Source organism: Anastrepha obliqua, chromosome 4 (assembly GCF_027943255.1).
Source record: "Anastrepha obliqua isolate idAnaObli1 chromosome 4, idAnaObli1_1.0, whole genome shotgun sequence".
NCBI classification, from domain to species: Eukaryota; Metazoa; Arthropoda; class Insecta; order Diptera; family Tephritidae; genus Anastrepha; species Anastrepha obliqua.
The window spans coordinates 109,683,697-109,706,176 of NC_072895.1; the positions used below are offsets into that span (position 1 = coordinate 109,683,697).

The 22,480-nt window shown below is 33.3% G+C and overlaps 1 protein-coding gene across 1 annotated transcript in view; it reads right to left on the reverse strand.

The window, feature by feature from the left end:
• The window catches only part of LOC129243541 (SH3 domain-binding protein 5 homolog), a 73,805-nt gene extending 54,833 nt beyond the window's left edge, over window positions 1-18,972 (reverse strand). The window contains exons 1-2 of the mRNA XM_054880619.1: window positions 18,701-18,972; window positions 17,937-18,066 (exon numbers count right to left, since the gene is read on the reverse strand). Coding sequence (XP_054736594.1) covers window positions 17,937-17,981 — 45 coding nt within the window. The 5' untranslated portion in view covers window positions 17,982-18,066; window positions 18,701-18,972. The remainder of the gene's footprint in view (window positions 1-17,936; window positions 18,067-18,700) is intronic.
• Between the last annotated feature and the right edge of the window lie 3,508 nt (window positions 18,973-22,480).

The window sequence follows — 22,480 nt, forward strand, 5'->3', positions numbered from 1 at the left end:
TCTTCTTCTGCGGCCTCCAACAGAATGTAATTCAACTACCTTTCGAGTTGAACTCTCATTGGGCATTCTAAACAAGTGTCGTCCGAGCCATTTTATCCGCTGAGATTTTGTAAATTTTATCATAGTTTCGTTTTTTGCAATAATTCCAGCTCATGATTATATCTAATTGGATAGGTATCGTCTTGCAGTCTTAAAGGTTCATATATTTTTCGCAATATTTTTCTTTAAAATGCCATTGATTAAAGTCAGTCGTTTTTAGCATTCATAGTTCGCAACCACATAAAAGCTTGGGGCGTATCAAGGTTTTGCATATCCTTGACTTTTGCTCGCGAGATAATAAGCAGAGACTTAAGCAGGTTCCAATTAGAAAAGTAAGACATATTCGCTGCTGGAACTCTATCATTTATTGTCTTTGATGTATTCTATTGGCTGATATTTTGATACCCAAATAGGTACATACATTCTTGTACTCTCTCGAATGCATTGTCTCCGATCAGCAGGACATCATGCCTTAAGCCGGAACTGGATCGGACAATAAACTTCGTTTTCTCTGTGTTAACTCTTACCCCAGTATTTCGTATTATTTTTTCTAGTTTTATAAACGCACTCTTTAAAATTTTATTAAGTTATTTATCAAATATGGATACGATAATACATATGAACGTTGACCAGTTGCCTAGTGAGTTGAAAAATAGTACTCTCGCTAGTTTTCTAGTGTCAGCAGCAAAAATCAGTAGTTTAACTCTCCGTTGGACACCTTTTTTAAATCCGAGGACTGAACACCGAGGTCGAACCTTTTTTCGTACTGTTTGAAGATCCTTTTTAAACTATTATATCCATATCGTTAGCTATAATAGAAATATGTTAAATTCCCGAAGCTCAACAAAGCCGCGGGCGAAGATGGCATACAGCCAGAAATATTGATTGCCTATCCACAAATTTCAGCGGAAATTCTTCATCTCCACGTCACCGCCGTCTCAGACAATGAATGCCCATGTCGGGATAAAAGGCATCATCGTGGAGCTGCCCAAGAAAGGCGATTTGCGTGACTACTGCAACTGGCGAGAAATAACCTTCCTTAACGCCATCTACAAAATTCTAACCACGAAAGTTGTGTTGACCTAGCGAACACTCTTCGCATAGTAGAACTATCAGTTGAGTGGCACCCCCGCTATATAGACATGCATTCGACACAATCAAACGAGACTCAATGTGGTTAGCGTTGAGTAGAAAGGTAGTTCCCGCTAAGATAATCCGCCTCATCGTGGCAGTGCTACACAACAACATCAGTGACTCATTCGCCGCCAACGCAGGCGTAATAAAGTAAGACTGTCCCCTGTCGCCCCTTCTTTGCGCCATCGTCCTAGACGACGTTATGAGCCAATTGACCCATCCTTAGAAAACTACCAGATAGCATCACGAGAATGGCTCTGGACTGGAACCCGCAAGGGAGCAGAAGTCGCGATCGGCCAAAGATTACTTGGAGAAGGTCGATGTTGCGCGAGCTAGGACATGCCCACATCACATGGGGCGACGCAAAAACAGCAGTCCAGAACCGTGTACGATGGTATAGTCTTGTGTGAACAAGGATAAAAAAAATTCACGTCCAAAGTCGACAAAGCCTATCTGGCCAGACGCGGGTGCCCAACGGAGGGTTCAGGATTAATTACCGTAGAAATAAATTTAAAATATTTAAACAGAATATTATAAAAAAATGAATATTATAAGCAATGAATTTAAGCTGTTCTAGAGCGCTTTTAGTACAGAAATTACATACCGAGTAGATTTATAAGCATATATTTTGAATACAAAAAAACACCAAATGGTGTGAACTTATTAGGCACACGTAATTAAAATATGTAAAGCAGTCAAAAAATAGACCAGCATGCCGCGCGTGGAATAAAAAAAAAGAAACAAAACAAAACGAAAGTCGCGTATTACAACGACACAAAAATATCATTACCAACACCCCCAAACAGCACGCCGGCCCATATGAATCATCAGATACGCGTGGTAACTATTTCAATACGATTATTATATCAGGTTTTAAATAGCTTGAGTCATGGAAAGATATATAATATTTGCCTGTAAACCATTTGTGTACATAATTCGAGTGCTGGGGACAACTTGAGTGTCAATAACTACCAATAGATAAGAACTTCATCAGCAGCGTAGAATTACAACATGACACTTTAGTAGTTTGTGATCAGGAATAATTACCTGCAAATAGAGAAGAAACATATAGGGAATTAGTATGCAAAATATTAACTATTAAGTTTTAAAACATTTAAATTAAAAGCATTATTATTTTCAAAGTTTATTTAAAAGAGGAAAATTACTTTGAACTGAATATGGAAACCCTTAGAAGTTATTCAGCACTGCTAAATTGCCATAAGAAATTTAATTTTAAGAAATTAAAATGTTTTGCTATATAGTTGCGTTCTTTTCGATATGACGCATTCAGCTAACCCCGCATATTTGTTCATAATTCATAAACATTGACGCTCACGCAAATAACTAACCCATGTGCATATGTCACAAAACCATTTTTATATCTGACAATCAACGTAGCTATACACTAAATTGCATACGAAAGCAGCTGACCTTTAAGGCAACGATTAGATTAGTTAGTTTAGAGCGATTATTATTTATTGTATGCTTGAAGTAAATATTTGTAAAAGATCATATGGCGAGCGCAAACAAAATGTTACAAGCTGGGCTGTTGGTCTACCTCATAATGCGCGTGATAAAATAAGTAGAATTTCTTGGCCGGCTTGAGGAATTTGTTAACAAATAAAATCAGGCATGTGATAGCTAAAATTGGAGTTTCTGTGCAAAGGCAAGCGTAATTTATTAAAGTTAAGTGAGATAAATAAATTGCTTGTGATGTGTGAGTCCTAAAGGTGGTTAGTGTAACGCAAGCAAAGCAAAAAGTATATGCAAACTATAGTAATTAATTTAAGCGCAATTCAGCTTAGTTAAATGGGTGCTAAATATAATAAATTTAATTGTTATGACATCTTTATCCAGTTCCAGTTTTCTTCACTTTCGTCATGTTTCACTTGCCCTGAATACGCTTTCGAGCTTGCTTAATAAGATTTGATATTCCACCAAAAAAGTTGTGCAGCTTTTAGATGAAACTATTAAGGCAATTTAGAATTTGAAGGGATATAAAACCAATACTGCATGTATTCCATGCACTTAAAATGAATTTTGAGTTAATTTACTGTGCTGAATGATTTTTATGATCCTGTAGTTAAATTTGGATTGCATGACAAATATTTTAACTGAGCACAATTGCCTTCAAAGCCTGCTGAATATATCAAGGCGTTCTTCAACAATCACTATAAGTTTTTTTTTGCGTTTTGAGTGCGCTGAATGATGAAGAAAACGGAGCTGAATACATCTAAAATAAATTTTGAAGACATATAAAATATTTTAACGGTGCACAATTGCCTTCAAAGCCTGCTGAATGTATTAAAGTAAATACATATTCTTAAATAATTGCTATGGGTTATTTTTCGCATTTTAAGTGAACTAAATAATAAATAACATTTTAAGGCTCAAAAACCATTTTAAGCCATTCAAAGCCTGCTGAATGCATATGGACGTAGCTGAATACAGCTAAAATAACATTTGAAGGCCCAACAATCATTTTAAATGAGCACAATTGTCTTCAAAAGCCAGCTGAATGTATGAAGACGGAGCTGAATACATTTAAAACAACATTTGAAGGCCCAAAAAACATTTTCACTAAGCACAATTGTCTTGAAAGCCTGCTGAATGTATTAAGGTATTCTTAGATAATTTCCATAAGCTACTTATTGCGTTCTAAGTGAGCGGAATGAAGGAAAGAGCGAACTGAATATATTTCAACTCACATTTTTTGTGAATTTTTCCCTTTTCTGCTTCTTAGAAAAATATTCAGCTCAGCTGAATAAATATCAGATGTTGCTTAATTCAAAACCTATTTACTAACAATTCAATAACGCATTAATAGTAATATTTTTGTGGCACTATGGAATTTCCCGAACTATCTTTTTTATTTGAAACAGGCGCGTATAAAGCTTATTAATTTTAAAGGCTCGAAAACCATTTTAACTGAGCGCAATTTTTCCCTATCCTGCTTTTTAGAAAAATATTCAGCTCAGCTGAATATATATCAGAAGTTGCTGAATTCCACAACTATTTACTAACAACTAGATAAAGCATTTATATTAACATTTGTGTAGCATTATGGAATTCCCCCGAACTATCTTGGGTTTTTTTTTTTGTTTTTTTGAAACTACAAACAGCTGCTTATAAGCCAAGCAGTCAAGCCAACTAAGCCTATTAGTGATTGGTGTAGTATCACTATTTGCAAATATTTCTCCGGCAAAGAATTTTGTTTTTGTTCCAACAATTGATTATATTAACAATTCAAAACGCCTCCTGTACAAATGGATTGCAAACGCAACCTTAGCACGTTTTGTACCACAAGTGTACATATATGATTGCTGGGGCATATGCGGGGCGGTGAAATAAGCATAGTTTAACATCACGTTGTGGTTGCCCGGCAAACGATGGCTTGGTATAAACAACTTGACGCAAATCAAATGTAAATTAAGTGGAGAAAATAATACTGAACGATACCGAGGCCAGAGCAGCAGCTATAGACAGGTGAGGGTTTATTTACTAAATATAATATAACAACAAATATTGTACTTGAAAGAATATCGTGCATTTGCATTTAACGGCACATGTTGTCGGCGTCTCATTTCAAAAATGTCTGCACAGTTAGTTGGTGGAGCGAGTCTACCGCCTACTACCCTACTACTGTCTGTTATTGACAGCTCTTTGTAATGATAAATAAAACTTCTGAGAATAAGCATTGTGTGGAAGGACACGCTCAGGACGGGCTCACCTCAAACTAAAGCGCATCCGCATTTTTTTAAGCCAAATATTAGCTTGTGTCTGACATCACTTCCTCGAAAAAGCTGAAATGCCTTTTAGGTAGTCAGACGTTTGCTAAATGTAGTCATCAACTGTTAATAAAAACAATTTTTATTTGTTTAATTTGGTTGCTTAATTTTTCGCAAGTGTTATTATTAAGAAAATAACAAAACAAAATAACGAAAACTTGTTTCAGCAACACGCAGTAGAAATGCTCAGAAAGTAGAAGCGTATCGAGCCAAACTACGTATACGAGTACGAGTACATATAATATGTAATTCATCTAGCGAAAAATGAGAATGTGTATGCAGTCTTTATTCGTTTCAGAAATTGTTCAATACATATGTCTTTAAATATCTAACAGATATGCCCATAAATGCCAGTCTAAAAAGTACGTAATTTCCGCTTGGTTTTCTTATCGTTTCAATGTAATGAATGTTAGAGCAAAGTGACGTTATTTGAGGCAGAGGCAAGTCACAAGTGCTTTGTTATTTGGCATAATCAGCAGCGATAAGCATTTGTTTGATTTGCAGAGATCCGAGAAATCTCTCAGAAAAAGTAAGTAAAAGGAACGTAAGGAAAATAGAGATGTGTAGAGAGGAAATTTGAATAGAGAAAAAAAAGGGAAATTTCTTTGTTTGATACAAATTTTCTATATTGGCTTGGCGCATTTGAATCTTTGCAAGTCTAAAGAATAAAGAGTTTTATTAGGCGCAGAGTTCAAAATGCCTTTATAGCTGCTACCAGTTCCATACGACATAATTCAGATCCACTATTTCAAGTTATAAATATTTAAGAGATAATTTAAAGCCACTAAATTGACTTCAAGTCATATTCAGCGCATATATATTGAATTCAGCGGCATCTGATATTATTCTGAGACTCAAGTTGTAGATTTTTTTGAAGCTTAGCACTCAAATACGAGTCTAATTGTAAGATTTTTTAAGCTTAGCACTTAAATGTTACTCTAAATAAGCATAAAACTTACACAGAAGTCAATTAATGACATTAAAATAAAATTGAAATTGCCTTCTCTACTTGTTTTTATAAACTCAGCACTCTATTATGATTTTCTTGTAACCTCTAGGAATATTTAATATACAAGGTGGCGCAATAGTAACCTTGCGATGTTTTTTGGCTGTAATTTAAAAAAAATGAAAAACTTTGATTCTTCTTGTGGATTATTTTTATTTGGTCTTAATTTTTTTTACATCAAGTCGAGAATATGATGTCATGTAAATGGCCTCCGCCACAGTTGATTGCTATTTGAGCCCTTTTTATGGCATTGTCCATCACTTTGGCCAAAACTTCCGGCGATAGGTCCTCATATTCTTGACGGATATTGTCTTTAAGAGCTGCAAGAGTCTGAGGATTGTTGACATAAGCCCGCGACTTCAAAAAGCTCCACAAAAAGAAGTCTGGAGCGGTTAAATCAGGCGATCTTGCTGGCCAGTGCAAATCGCCAAAACGGGAGATTAGGCGCCCGGGAAATGCATCCTTCAGCATATCGGTTGTGGCACGTGCAGTGTGTACCGTTGCACCGTCCTGTTGGAACCACATGTTTTCCAATCCCAATTCATCAAGTTGCAGCAAAAAGAACGCGTTGATCATTGCTCTGTAGCGCTCACCATTCACAGTAACCGTTTGGCCCGCGACGTCTTCGAAGAAAAAAGGTCCGATGACTCCTCCAGCGAAAACAGCACACCATACAGTGACTTTGAGCGGGTGTAATGGCTCTTCGTGGGTTGGACGGCGAGGAAATCTGCGACGAAATTCACGTTGTGCCAAAGTCACCAACCGATTATTGGTCAAATAAATAGTCAGCAATATTCCGCGTGCTGGAGCAGTGTAGCGTAACATTGTTTATTAAAGTGTATTTCGCATGTGTTTACTACACAAATGTCAAAACAGAACTGACATTAGGGGCCAATCGCAAAATGTATAGCATTTTCTGATAGGAGGATTACTTTAGCGCCACCTGTTATATATGTATGTGCATATTTTTAATAAGCATACAACAGAATTTAGCTCATTTTTTTAAGTTATAAGAAGACAAGAGATAATTTTAAAACCATTAAATTGGATTCAAGTCATATTCAGCACACAAATAGTGAATTTAGCAATATCTGATATTATTCTGAGACTTAATATGTATTATTCTGTGCCAAAAAATTTACACAGCAGTCAATTAATGCCATTAGAACAAAATTAAAATAGTAAATTTAAATTCACCAATCTATAGTATTATGATTTTCTTGTAAGCTATAGGAATATTGGATATAAATATATTAATAAATTATAACCAGTTCCATATATGTAACACAATTCAGCTCAACTTTTTAAGCTATAACTTCCATGCAACACAGTTCAGTTCAACTTTTTTAAGTTATAAATATTTAAGAGATAATTTTAAACCCATTAAATTGGCTTAAAGACATATTCAGCCCACCTATAGTGAATTCAGCAGCATCTGATATTATGCTGTGATTTAATGTGTAGAATTTTTTTTAAGCTTAGCACTCAAATGCGACTCAGAATACGCAAAAACTGGCACAGAAGTCAATTAATGCCATTAAAATAAAATGAAAACAGTAAATTTATTTTCTCTACATTTTTTATAAATTCAGCTCTCTATTATAATTTTCATGTACATATAAATTATAAGCATGCAAAACAGAAGGGAAGGTATTCAATTGCACACTACTCAATAACCAAATATTTTTTCTAAACTTTGCAAAGAAGCAGCTGAAATCATAATGAATCATAGTTAAACTTTTATGACAAAGAATATCTACTCGAATAGCTGCTCACAATTATTTCGGTAAGCAGAGACTCACAACAAGGCGAATCTATGCAAAGTAGTAAAGAAATTAAATTTACATATATTTTGTTTTTCCTTTTGACTTTCAGATTGTCAAAGCAATTTGATTGATTCTAAGGCGCATGAATTCTATTTTACAGAAATAATTTTTTTCAGATGATTTCATTTTGTTGATGGTTGGATTGAAAAATTAAACCAAAATCGTAGGTACACAATTTTCAAGATAAAATGTAAATAAATATCTCTTTCTGGCAATCCCAAGCAAAAACAAATAAAAAAGAGCAGAAATCACCTGCTGTAATAATATCTCCAAGGCGCATTCATTAAAGGTGGTGGCACTAGACTAACAACAATGTTTTGTACATTTGATTGTCAAAGCAAAGTATTGGCTAAGTAGAAAACAAAGCATGAATTCGCCTTATTTCATTCTGGGCTGACAGTCACATGGAAACGGCGAAAGTAAAAAAAAAAAAATCAGCTGATTTACCGATATCACCTTTAATAGATTCGCCTTGGATGTCACTTTGAATAGATTCACCTCGAAATTTGAAATATGAATTCCAACTATTGAATTTTTTGTTATTTTAAAAATTACTTTTATTGAACAACAAATTTTAGGTATTGTAGAAGAAAGGAGGAATCTCCTACACATTTCTGTTGAACCAGTTCTTCGCAACCATGAGCACAGCCATCCCGTTTTTGTCGTTGTAGCAGCACGAAACATTCCCCTTACATTTTTGGGGAGCACTACTGAAGGGACAATCCTTGGCCGGTCGTTTCAATAACGAAGCTCTAACTGTCGTGCGAACGAATGCCAACTCAGTCATACTGTATGCATTCGCCCGAATACCGCCTTTGCTTTGTTTAGCCTGCAGTTGACATCTTCATCTTCTCCGCCGCCTGTCAGTGAGTTTGTGAAAGAGGAGGCAGATGTCATCGACGAAGTTCAGGTTCTCAAGATGTCTGGTGAAACTGCATACAATGCCTCTTTTGTGCAGGGTCAATTGGCTCACAACGTCTTGGTAGGACAACGGAGAACGAAAGGGGTGCCCGGCGACAGCCTTGCCTTACGTCTGCGTTGGTGGTGAATGGGTCGCTGATGTTGCCGTTTTGCAGCACTGTCAATTCGGAGTTCTCGTAAAGGGCTCTGGTGAGGATGACTATCTTAGCGGAAACTCGCTTTTTACTCAACGCTAGCCTCATGGTTTATATATAATCATTTAATTTCCGGGCTTCACTATGGCCTTTTCAGACCATCGAGTGGCCTCTTCAACCGCAGACTAGACGTCTGTGGAAAAATTAATAAATTTGCATTATAATTAACTAATTTAGATATACTTAGATTGTTTTAATTGTACTAGTTTCCACAATAAACTAAAAGCTCGCACACTTGAGATAACATTGACTTAGTTACAAATTGAAAAAACTAGCCAAGGCATGTGAAAATCTCAAGTTGCAAGGCATTTTTATCGGCTTGTCTTGCTTCTGATTAGGTACACGCCATACAATAGATTTATCAATATTTAATGTGTGACTTCCATCAGCGATTATCGTTTTCTAGTACGCGGGCATATTTATAAATAATAGTATGTTTACCAAGGTACTAACCTTTATGCTGTGACGTGCAAACGACTCGCTTATGATTGACTAAACAAAGCAGTCACAGGGTAGCGAGGCCATAAACGGCTGTAAATCTATGTGTGTCAAGGGAAATGCATGGAAAAGGAAAGGTCACAAACGTATGAGCCGCCGAAAAGAAAAGCTATTGGGAAACTTTGAAAAGAAACTTATGCTGAACTGCTTTAGTGGATATAAAAGTAATAAAACGAGAATAGTTGGTGGTGAAAACGTATAAATTTATGTAAATGTAGGCAAAAAGTAAAAGACTTTTACAGTAAATTAAAAAAAAATCGATTCACATAGACCATTTAACTTCATTTTAGGGAAATTCGCGTTATTACACACAAAAATCAACTTCGTGACAAAGTTCAATGAATTTATGCTGTTTGTACCTACTTTAGGGTTGGAAGGGGCATAATGAAATGCACCACAGCTGAATACACAGTAGAAAGTGCCGAATGTTTTACTTTAGTAACAAACGTGTTTCACAAAAAATTCATTGCTACTTGAGACAATAAATTTAAATGAATATTAAATGAGTTAATATGCATTCATAATTTATTTTCTTAAGCTTCAGCTTCTTTTTGAATAAGTTTCTTTGGATAAAAAATCAATTTAAGTAATACGTAATGCACTAACATACAATTGAATGCAATTCAGCTGAGCTGAATTTGTATTATGCTGCCAAAACATTAATTTTTATTACATTAACATGCAATTAAACTCAGCTCAGCTCAAAATATTAATTAAATAAACTTCAAAAAGTTACTGGCATACACAACTTGAGCAAACACTTAACTGCAAGCCAAATAAATTGCATTTGATATTTAATTCTTAAACTCTATTTTCTTTATGCTAGATTTTTTTAGGTAAAAATGAGTTTTTAATGCATTAACATGCAATTGAATGCAATTCAGCTGAGCTGAATTTGTATTATGCTAGCAAATTATTAATTAAATACACTTTAAAAAGTTTCATGCAAACACAGACTGATATAAAACTGTGCTGAATTGAATGCGTGGCCTGCGAATTGTTTGAAAATCAATTAAAATGCATTTAATTAATATTTACTTCTTGAACTCTATTTTTTATGCTAGATTTTTTTAGGTACAAATGAATTTTTAATGCATCAAAATACAATTAAACGCACTTAAGTTGCTTGCTTATACAGGCTGAAGCAAATCTGTACTGAATCCATTTCTCAGCCTCTGCATAAAATTAGCAACTATAAAAAGGTCATAGCCTCAGTCATAGCCATTCAGCTAAGCTGAATTTATTTGAAGTTGCATGAAATGCTTGCATGTTTTAAAAGAACAAAAAATGGCGTTGAATTGATCTTACAGCTCAAAAACATTCACTAAGTCAATATTTAGTAACATTAAATTTTTAACAATGGCCTCTACAGATACAATTAAGAACGAGTGAATTACTAAATGCAAAATATTTTTTTCTTCTGCGTATCTAGGATTTAATAACTAGTTATTGGAAATTTGACTTATAGCTTAGTTCAATTTAATGCCTCTAAACGCTTCATTGTGTGCTCATCACTCCGACGCGCTGAATTACATATAGGTAATAAAGGGTGATCAGATGGAGGTCCTTTTTCAAAAACGGTTTTGTTGACAGATCACGCGTGACTGCTGTCAAACTAAATACATAATTTTTTGAGTATTCATTGGCATTTCATCATGGAAAGTCTGGCACCTCAACAAAGTCGTAAGGGGCTGAGAGCAACCCGTAGTCACTCAAGAACAGCCATTACATCCATTGAGAGCAACAGTTTTGTGCGGCCTATAGATTGGAGGAATCAACGGCCCATATTTCTTCAAAGTCAAATCTGGCGCCAATGTAAAAGTGAATGGCGAACGCGCCATGATAAACGACTTTTTGATGCCACAACATTTGGTTCCAACAAGCCTGTGGAACGGAACGATGGATATACTGCGCCGTCGTTTCGAATCGCAATTTATCTCTCATCTCGGATTGTGGCCACCAAGATCGTGTGACATCACACCTTTGAACTTTTATTTGTGAGGGTATGTAAATTTCTACTGAAGTTATTCGCGAGATACCGACCGAAGCCCTCCAGCGAGTCATTTAAAATTGGTGTATACGGATAGCCGATTACGGATTATATTTAAAAAATAAGTATCATGATTGGTTCTACACAAAAATAATAAAGATTTGCCAATTAATTTGAATTTTCATTGTTTTATTTCAATTTGAAATCCGATACCTCTAAATTGATCACTTTGATTAAGCGACACAAAATTAACGCTTATATACCCCATATTATATACCCCCCATACTCCTGTAAGTAAGCTGTTTTATTTTTTCTGGTTAAAAGTACTAGAGCATTAAAAATTTATTTTGATAATTTCTGATTTTCCTTTAGCTTTTTAAACTCGATATGTCTAAAGTACTTTGAAAGGCTTAGTGCAAAGTACCAGAGCACTTGGACCAGAACAAAATAATATTATCGAATTCCAACTGAAATAACATATGCACATACTTATTATCATTGAAATAGATAGATATACATTCGTGAACTTGGCATTTGCTTGAAATCATAATATTTATTCAAAAGCTAAGCAATGCCATTGAAGTGAGCAAAGTGAATAGACAAGATAACAAAAACATTAGCCAAAATTCTTTATGTACACGAATATGAGCTGAGAGACTTACGCAGGCGAAAAGACAAAATCTTGTGTAAAATAATATCGCCAGAAATGAGTTTTGAGTTGATTTGCGTATAAAAACGTAACGATGGCAAAACAAGGATATGTGCGCGGTGCAAAATTACCGCTGTATGACGGAAAAAATTGCAAAGTATCATAACACACGCGAAAATTAGTTAAACAGCTGGCAATTTGTTGAATTAATTAATGTTTATAGAGGGTTTGCATGAGGGGAAAGCACTGATTAAAGAACTAAAGCATGTGAGAAAGACTTTTAGATAGAAAAGTAGAAATGTGTGAAAAAAAATATAATAATATTTAAAAATGAAAGACAAATATATATGTACATATCTACTTGTATGTTTGAAAGACAATAATAATAACTGAAAAAATTACATGGTTCTTAATTATAATTTTATAGGCTGAATAGTCTTAAACGTGAGTTATAAATATTTAAAAAAATTTAAAAGGCTTGTTTCTAAAATAGTCCAATTTTTTTAGTTGTGCTGAATACGATTCAGCATAGCTGAATACTTAGCAGAATTATATATTGTGTTAAGAGATAGGTACTTAAAATTTAAAAAGAAAAGAAAAACCTCATGTAAACCTTCGACTAAATTTGTTATAAACCACTTTTAACAGCATAATTCAGCTAAGCTGAACGCAATTTTTAAAGATACTGATTTTGCAATTTAAGCGGAAAGCATTTTTTTTTCAAACAAACTTCTTATTCAGCTCAGCTGAATTTGTTTAAAACCACTTTTAACAAAACAACTCAGCTAAGCTGAATGCAATTCTATAAGATACTTATATTGGTAATTTAAGCGGAAAGGAACTTCTGATACAGCTCAGCTGGATTTGTTTTAAGCCACTCTTGACAGAACAATTCAGCTAAGCTGAATTCATTTTTTTTAAGAAACTGATATCATAAAATAAGCGGAAAGATTTCTTTCAAAGAAACTTCTTATTCAGCTCAGCTGAATTTGTTTTCTAAAATATATAGCTTAAAATTTTTCAAAGACAAAAAGTATACGGTTTTTCTGCTCTAAAAAGAGCTAAATACGTTAGATATTCAGATTGAGGATAATATATTTTGAGCATTTCGTCCAATTGAATTATTTTTATTAATTGACAGTTGACAATTACGCAATTATGAAAATGTCAGGCGTTTTCTAAAAGCTGGGGAATCTGGTTTATAATTTCATGGCATTTATTTTTTTAATATAATATCCGGTATACATATGTCCACCCGGGCTACGAGTTACACAGTCCATTCGATCAGTCAAATTTTTTACTATTTTTTCCAACAAATCTGAATTATCAATTTTAATGAGCGCAATCAACAAAAATGCGACGCAAACACTCGTAAATAGGCTTCAATTCTTGCACGGGTTGTATTTTAATCCTTAAAATTGTGTAAAATCCAAGATTCTTATGTAAAATTTTCCACGTAGTCAAAGGACGAAGGTCAATAAGTTGAGACATTTTGGCGTCCTCTTCAACATTTCGCTCTATGCACTTCACGAACAGATTTTCTTCTTATTTATTTATTATATTTCTTTTTTTTTAAGTAAATTTCCATAATTTAGATGCATTGATTTGGCGTTAAACAATTCATGTGAAACCGATTCACCTCAAACCATCTTGTCAAACCTTACTAAACAGAAATGCCAACTCTGTTTGCCATTCTCAGCTGTCAAGCCATAGTTATTGATATCGATAGTTCTCTTCCAGCTAAAATTAACACCCGATATTTATTTATACGCGGAACCAATAATTATTTCCGCATATTTCAGACCAATTTGAACTAAACACATTGTGTATATTAATTAATACAAATATTTTGTTACTTTTTGTGGATATTCTTTTTCATATACCCGTACTTGAATTAAAATTTGCAGTTCTAATTCAATGATTTTTTATGTAAGGAGATCTTAGGTACTATTTTTATTCATTTATTATTGGTATTATTTGTTTCATTTATTCATATGTGTTTCAGCTTTTTTTTATAAATTACTAACGCAGCATAATTAAAAAAGATATGCATATTTAAACAAGTTTTTTCGTTAATTATATTTCACCATGCTTTGAATTGATTTGCGAGCTTATTTTTGGACGGAAAGTAATATTAATTTTATTTTTATTTGATAAAAAAATTTCTTTGGACTTAAGTACAAATTCTATAAAAATAAGTATAAGCTAACTTGTTAAAACTGTAGTTCAGCTCAGCTGAATTAATTGCAAATAGCGTAGAAGAGTATTTTTTTAGTGAAAGCTCCTATTTTCATATGAGCTGAATAAGTTTTTTGTGCTGCTTATAAAAAAAATACAACTAGATACATCTGAAGGTAATAATAATTTTATTTTTATTAAAAAAAAATCTTTCTATAAAATAAGTATAAATTTGTTATAACTGTAATTCAGCTCAGCTGAATTAATTGCAAATAGCATAGCAAAGTATTTTTTATTGAAAACTCCTAATTTTATATGAGCTGAATAAGTTTTTTCTGCTGTTTATAAAAAAAAATGCAAATAGATACCTACATTTTCTCATGGAATATAACGTTAGCTCTATAACTCAGATGCTGAATTGGATTTAAGGGAAGAAAGTGTTTTTGCTGAACAGGAAAAAGATGAACCCCAATCAGTTTTGCTGAACTTAATATGACTTTTTTGGTAACATTTGTAAACAAAACTTGTGTTGTTGTTTGAATGGAATGTAAATAAATATTGAAAATATTCTTTCATAATATTATTTCATCACTTAAAAGTTCCTATACTGGGTGAAATTTTTTGCTGAGCTGAGCTGAATTGCATTCAAGATCAAGTATATGTTTTTATTCATATGAATATACATACATATATATGCATATTTTTATATAATTTATAATTATTAATTGTAATGTGCTTGGACTATAATTGAGTTAACCTGATTTGCATGTAAAGAGTGCAGTGAAATATTTTTTTTTATGGAGCATAGCACGTAGTTTGAGAAGAATTGCTTTTAAGTTCGTCAAAATGCAGTAAAAAGTGATTTGCAAGGTTAGTTCTTCATAAAGCCATTTTTAAATTAAACATAAAAAATTATTAATTTTTTTTTCTATTTTTTTTAGAAAAATTAAGATAAGATGAAATAATGGCAAGGTTTGTTATTCTTAAAGCCATTTTCTTTATATTTATCAGCAAAAATAAGTTAAACATAAAAAACTATTAATTTTTTGTTTCTTTTTTTATTATAAAAAATAAAGGTAATTAATTATTAAAGCCATTTTCCTTTATATTCGCTAACAAAAGTAAATTAAACATAAAAACTTATTTTATATTTTAGTTTGTTTATTTTATAAAAAATAAAGCCAAGATGAAATAATGGCACGTCCAATAAGTGAAAATGTTCCAATTAAACTCAGAATTTATATGTGCCCCTGCTTTCGTACCTTATGCCTTATATTTTTATTTTCCGTTTCTAGGTTAATAGACACGTGAGTGGTCATTGCCAAATGCACCCGTCACTGGCATAAGTGGCGTCACGAAATGGCAAAGAGAAAGCATTCAAAGGAGGGTACTAAAAATATAAGCAAATATATCTACACACATCCATCTGTATGTAGATATACATATGGACGTATTAGACGAATACGCTCGTAAAAGGGCAGCACGCAAATGCCAAAGCGATTTAGCTACACGCAACTAACGCAGCACAACTTAATTTACATATACTAAATAACGCATAATAAATAATAAAATCGAAATTGTGGGTGCCTTTTTTAATTCTGACAAACGAAATGTGCTGCTTTTTAATGATTCGCTGAATAGGCAAAGAAAAAACTAAGGTAGATTTGTATACATTAAATATTTAAATAAAAAAAATTTAAGACGAACAGGAACGCGACGTGAGTTTATATAAAAATTAGAATAGAATACAAATGTTATTTAATAAGAAATTTGTTTCGTACAATTCACCAATGAAAAAAAGCAAATATGAAAAAAAATGTGTTTTTTTATATAATAAATGATGTTTAATAGGAATGCTCAGCACAAGTGTAACAGCAATTTGCAATTTTGTAACCATTTTTAATCTAAACGAACGCTGCGCCAGATATTTTTTCTTTACAACATATTTATGTATGTATGTATTTTCATTATATCAGCTGTTTTGCTGTAATTGCAACTCTGTGTCATAATGGAAGTTTGATGAATGGATTTTTTTTTAATTAATTACAAGAAATAATAAAAAAAAATCTAAAGAAACTTGATAAAGGCGACATTTTATTTAGATGTGTAGCAGAATAGTATTTAGCTGAGGTTAGCCGAATTGATCAGGTATATCTGCATCGGACTATCAATAGTAAGAGAGATCAACTCTCTCATTCTGGCGATATTCTTTATTATAGAGTAGAGTAATACTCAAGAGAAGTGTAATACCAATAGCCAAAGGAGTAATACTAGAGAACATACATATGTATATCTACATAGCATTCCTTTGCACGAAAGGCCCAGTCAGATTCAATTTCGCAATCAAAAAAAGTACCAAATTTATCACAACAGCGAGTGATAAGGACAAAGCGGGAAAATAACTCACAAAGGCACTTCAGGGTATCGCACCTATTTCGAATCAATATCAATCTTTGAAGAAACAACAACTATGATGCCAGCAATCATACTCAACAAGTATGAACTGAACACGGCAGTCCGTTCTACGTTACCAGAACGACCCGAATTTATATACGGTCAAGAACTGTCACTCCCGCAGCATTTGCCGTAATTTTATGGGGAATGTTTATGCTGCTACTACAACAACAACACTATCACCACCAACAACAACCACATCCTCAACAACAACAACAAAGTATAAACTAAAATTATATGCAAAGTAATCTAATCTTGAACCTTTTGCTTTCCGCATATGCAAAAAAGGGCTGGATTGTCGTTATTTTAAGGTTACTGTGTCATTTCTTGTTACTAAAGAAGTATACTAGGCATTTAGCCTTTATTTCGTGCAGCAACAAATTATTAAAAAACTAGCCGTAACTTAATAAGTCAATCCACATAGGCGAAATATTCATCCAGTTAGTTGTATAGGACAACCAAAGCATTAACCAAACAGCAAAGTTAACGATCAAAAGGATTAGTGACGGCTTTAATAAGATAACAATTAGGCCGCTTATTATCCCATTCGCGGTTTGTGTACTCATATTACTCACTCACTCATCAACGCTTTAAAAATTGTCAATGTTAAAAAGTCGTGCAAGAAAAACCAAGGAGGATATGGCTTTCCCATATGAAAGTTTTGCTTATAATTTCCAACTGCATGTGGACTTAATTTAAAAATTATTACACCAAAATGTAGTCAATGTATCTGATTTTCGATTTATATCATTTTTTAGTATGAAAAATTAACGTTAAAAATGCTTATTTTCTGCATAAGTTTCAAATAATGCGCTTTTACGCACGCTTATTTTAACTTTAATACAAACACCGAAAAGGAACAGTTTGCACTTCTAACCGCTCTTTGTTGATTGAATATTTGATTTAAAGTTTTTTAACCAAATAATACTTTAAGATTTATTAACATTGTATTATCACAAATATTCTTCCAAACGTGCTTAATTAAGCCACTTCGCGAACACTTTTGGCAACAACAATGAAAACGATCGACCGAGGATTGGAGAATAGAGAACAAATTTGCATGCCTGCCAAAATGCCGCGTTGTTCTATGAAACTCTACATACAAACTTGACAACTTCATAAAAACAAACATTCTTAAAATTTAGTTAATTAAGAACTAATTTTTTTTGTTTATTTCAAGAAGAAAAAACTCTAAATCTGCATAACCCTGACCCAGCAGTATGTGAATATGAGTGCGTATTATTCACAAACCAACTCACCTTAATACGCGGATCCAGTTCGCTGCACTCTGCCGCTGTAGCCATTTTATTTCTATATTCGCTAATATTTTCACTTGCACTTTCAGCTTTCAATGCACAAATTGGAAAACACTTGCAATGCCAATTAAGTCTAGAGTGTTTGAAATTTGTAAATAATTTAGATAGAGTTGGGACGATTAATTAAAGTTACAAATTAATTTGAAAAGGCTCAACGTTACAAGAGCCTGTGCGAGGTGTGGACAAAATACTAACTACAATATACAAATGAATGTATGTACATCCATTGACGTGAATTGCCTTTGCCTTATAAGTGATTTGTTGTTAGCATGCGGCTGTATGTATGTACATACTTTCTTTCACCGCGCGTACATTTGGAATATTTTCACTTTTTCACAAATTTCTAGAGCTGAAAATGGCCTTACGTATAATCGATATTTTTGTGCAATTAAACAAATGGATAGACAAAATATAGTTTTGTTATAGCCAGTGCTGTTGCGACTTTCGTCTCACCAATTATAGCATAACAATTTGGAAATATACAATATGGACATTCCAGGCAGCCTTTTGAGAACGAGCGGCTCTTCTCCTACTCCGCTGGCAGACCGTGTGTTCGCGCAATTTATGTATTCGCCCAAAAATATGTATTTGCACGTACTTATATAATTTTTCGCAAACCCGCACTTCACTTTAAATTTTAAATCGAATAGATTGAATAACATTTGAACTTTAAACTTCAAATCTTTATATTAATTTCCGTTTATTACCAGCCATCCATCCTTCACGTAGCTGGCAATTTTGTTTTGTGTCTGACTTTACACACCGTTTTTTTCACTTTTTTAGTATCGACTTTGTTATTTATTTTTCTCTATACGAATCGCTGAAGATTTGACAGCCACTGACTGAGGCAGCGCTTCACTATTTGCAGAATTGTGTTTGATTTTTGCTTTTTGTTGACTCTTATTCGACTCCCAACAATGCCAGTCAGCCGTCTAACATGCAACAACGATTCAGAGAAAATGACAGCGTTGACGCTTGCTTCAGCAGCGGACTGTGGCAGCACATAGAGCGAATGGTGGAAGTAGCAAAACATAAATGACAGTATGAATGTCAAGTAAAAGAGGAAGTGGTATCAACGATGGTGCCACCTTGGGATAATTTTCAAAGTAAGGCCAGATAGCATTTGTAATCAACGTAAAGCCATTAGAAGTGGAGTTATCGATAATAAATTTTGCGCTGCTGAACACACCGAAGGTGCAATCAATTTGGTACAGATTTGTCGCTTTGGTAAAATTGACTTTTATGGCGTTACCATATAAAGATTTTATTAAAAATTATAAAAAAGTACATTTCGCCCAAAAAAATGATTGTAAAAATCAATGTTGTTTTATTTACGTTGATCTGTATGTTCATAAACGCAGTGAGTTCAAGATCAAAATTAAGTCATGAAGTCAATTAGCTCCATATAAAGTTAGTTATTTCAATGAAAAAGTTCAGGTTTATTTTTTGCATTATGAAAAAAAATATGGTACGAAACTACAAAAACAAAATCTAAAACCATGCAACTCTCTAAGAACTGCTACCGCCGCACCGAGCATGTCAACAGCGAGTAAATTTTCTAGAATAAAAATAGGCAACGTTATCGATGACCTATGCCACTTTATTTACCACACCGACGTGGATCTTGCACGAAATGTCGACGGAGAAAAAATATTTGCAGCTAACCACCCAAAGATGTCACGGTAAAGAGAATTCAGAAGTTGTGACCAACATAAGACCGCTAATTGGCTCTCAGCGATTTTTAATGAATCAGCTGATTTGCTGGGGCAAAAGGGTATGTGGCAGCGGTTTCTTAACGACAAAACTGATATAAGAAAAAATCAATGCAGGCATTGCTCAGGTGACTTCGTTGTCGTCAGAACGTGTGATTGAAAGAGCATAAGAAATAAGTGGGCACAATTCTACTGCCGAAACCGCTATACCGTGGCAGTCGATGTAACTCTCACAATTTTGCTTGAGAAGGCCCAAACTTGTAATTTATTATCCTTGCAAAGACCCTAGGTGTTACATTTTTTTTTAGCTTTAAGACAGTCTTCTGGTAAAGCATGGTACTAAGTTCGTGTTTCACATGAAATGGCTGTCAAAATCCATAAAAATTATCTTAATCAAAGTATTAAGTTCGCTTTCCACGTAAAATGACTGTCGAAATGCATACAAATTGTCTTGCCGTGAAATATGCGTGGAATTAAGTATGAATTTCAAGGCAAAGTAGCTTTCAGCCAAGGCGAATCTGATAAAGTGAGTGTTGGTAAATCAACTGATTTGTTTTTTTTTTCTTTCGTCGTGTCCATGTGTCAGCTCAGAATAAAACAAGGGGTATATTCAGAAACGCATTATAAATGCGCAGTAATTGCAGCGCTGGCAACACTGCCAATTTGACAAGTGATGCAATTGATAGATTTGTTAAAGATTTGCAAAAAGATTTGTTGCATTTATGAACGCGTTTTACACTAAAATGGAAGTATTATTGAGTTTAGTTGTTGACGATATATTTGAAGTAAAAAGTGATATTTTTTTGCTAAATTAAAGAAAAAAAGACGTGTAAAGCTAAAAAGAAGATCACATATAGTAAGATGTTCATTAAAACGAAAAATTCCCAAAAATAAATCTTTTTTTCCTAGTCGCTAATGCTTTTTCATTGTGATTGTAATTCATTACTTTTCCAATTTTCAAAAAAAAAAAAATCTTTTTTTGAAACAATTAGAAAATTTTCGCTGCGTGATTTGCCCGTATATTTTCAAATCTGTATTCACTTTTTTTTATTTCTTCCGCCACCGTATTCCACAAAACACTCTTTCCTCCTCCCTGAAGCAAATTCACTTTCCATGCTCAGTCGGACTCTGAGAAGCAACTTTACTTCCGATGTACTTAGATAATCGCTAAAATCAAGAAAAATGTAATAAAATATTGTTTTAATAACGTATATTTAATATATCTTTGCATTAAAAGCTAAAAAAATTAGTTTTATACTCACTTTTCATCAGACATCATATTAGCGTAATCAGCGGCAGTATTAAAATTTTTCCTGCAAATAATGCGTGACGTTTGATACAAAAATGGCGTTTTGGAACGCGATGCATTTGCAGTACTGCCATATTTGCATTTCTGAACGCATTGCCAACACTGCAAAAGTACGTTGCGCATTATAATGCGTTTCTGAATATACCCAAGGCGAATTCACTATTTGTTTGTACTTCGCCAATACTTTGCTTTGGCAATCAAACGTACAGAACATTGTTGTTGGTACCACCACCTTTAATGAATGCGCCTTGTTCTCGGCCGTGAAAGCATGTCAGCAACATGATGCCAGCAACATGTTTCCAATTGCTTCTGGGGCGATGCTCATATAAATTTGTTTGTTTGCATTTGTACCATTTCCTTTTTGATGTTTCTTCTGACTTGACAATCAATGTTGCTAGCAACATTTCACGGCAAATAATATGCATATTGCTGGCGCTACTTCACGGCTGTGAACTTAGTACTGGCCTTAAGGTCTCGCAAATTAAACAACCGCTGAGCAGCATGTCGCTGGCGGCGGAAACACTACCAGCTAAATGTTGCAACGAACATTTTCAAATCAATAAAAAACCATTTGTGCATATTTTTATATTTTATATATTTTTTTGTTGTTGTTGTTGTCCGTTTGTTTCATATCTATATTTATTTATTTCTTTTTTTTTTGCTATAATATTTTTACTTGTATATAAATTTATTTATATGGAAATAACACTTACATAATCATTTTGATTTCAAGTTGTTTTTGTTGCCCATTCATCACTAAAATAATAATAATAATTAGAATTTAAATTATAATGATAAATCATTTCATTACTATTAAGCGATTAGCAGTAAACTTTACAATTCAACGGTACATCGGCGCATATGTATGCTTGTTTTTCTTTTTTTTTTCAAATATAAGAAGTGAATAGAATTAATTTTAATACATAATATTAAAATACATACATAGAAAATAAAATACATATTTTTTAAATGCTCGCGGCCGCCGTGAACTCTTTAACGCGCTAGAATATGTACGCATTCAAATAAAAAATATTTTTTTTATAAAAATGGAATGTAAATATACAGACATGTATACATATATAATTCAAAATAAGGCAATTGGCATTTGCATACAAATAAAGAGGCGTGTCATTACTTTTGTAAAAAAAGAGGATATAAAAAAAACATTTTAAAGAAATAAACACATACACATTAACGCCGCTTTCATTTACTTAAAAATATTTTTTTTTGTTTTTGTAAATTAAGCTAATAATATATATGCCGGCTGCGTGCGTATTATGCTCTTTTTCGCTTCATTTTGTTCTTATGTTCAGTTTTTTTGTTTTTGTTGTTTAATTCTATAAACGCCTATATTTATTTAATTTATTTTTTATTATATTTTCTTTTATTTATTTGATAGTTGTTGCTGTTGGAATTTTTCAAGTCACTGCACTTTATATGATTTAGGCTTTTCTTCTCTCTTTCTT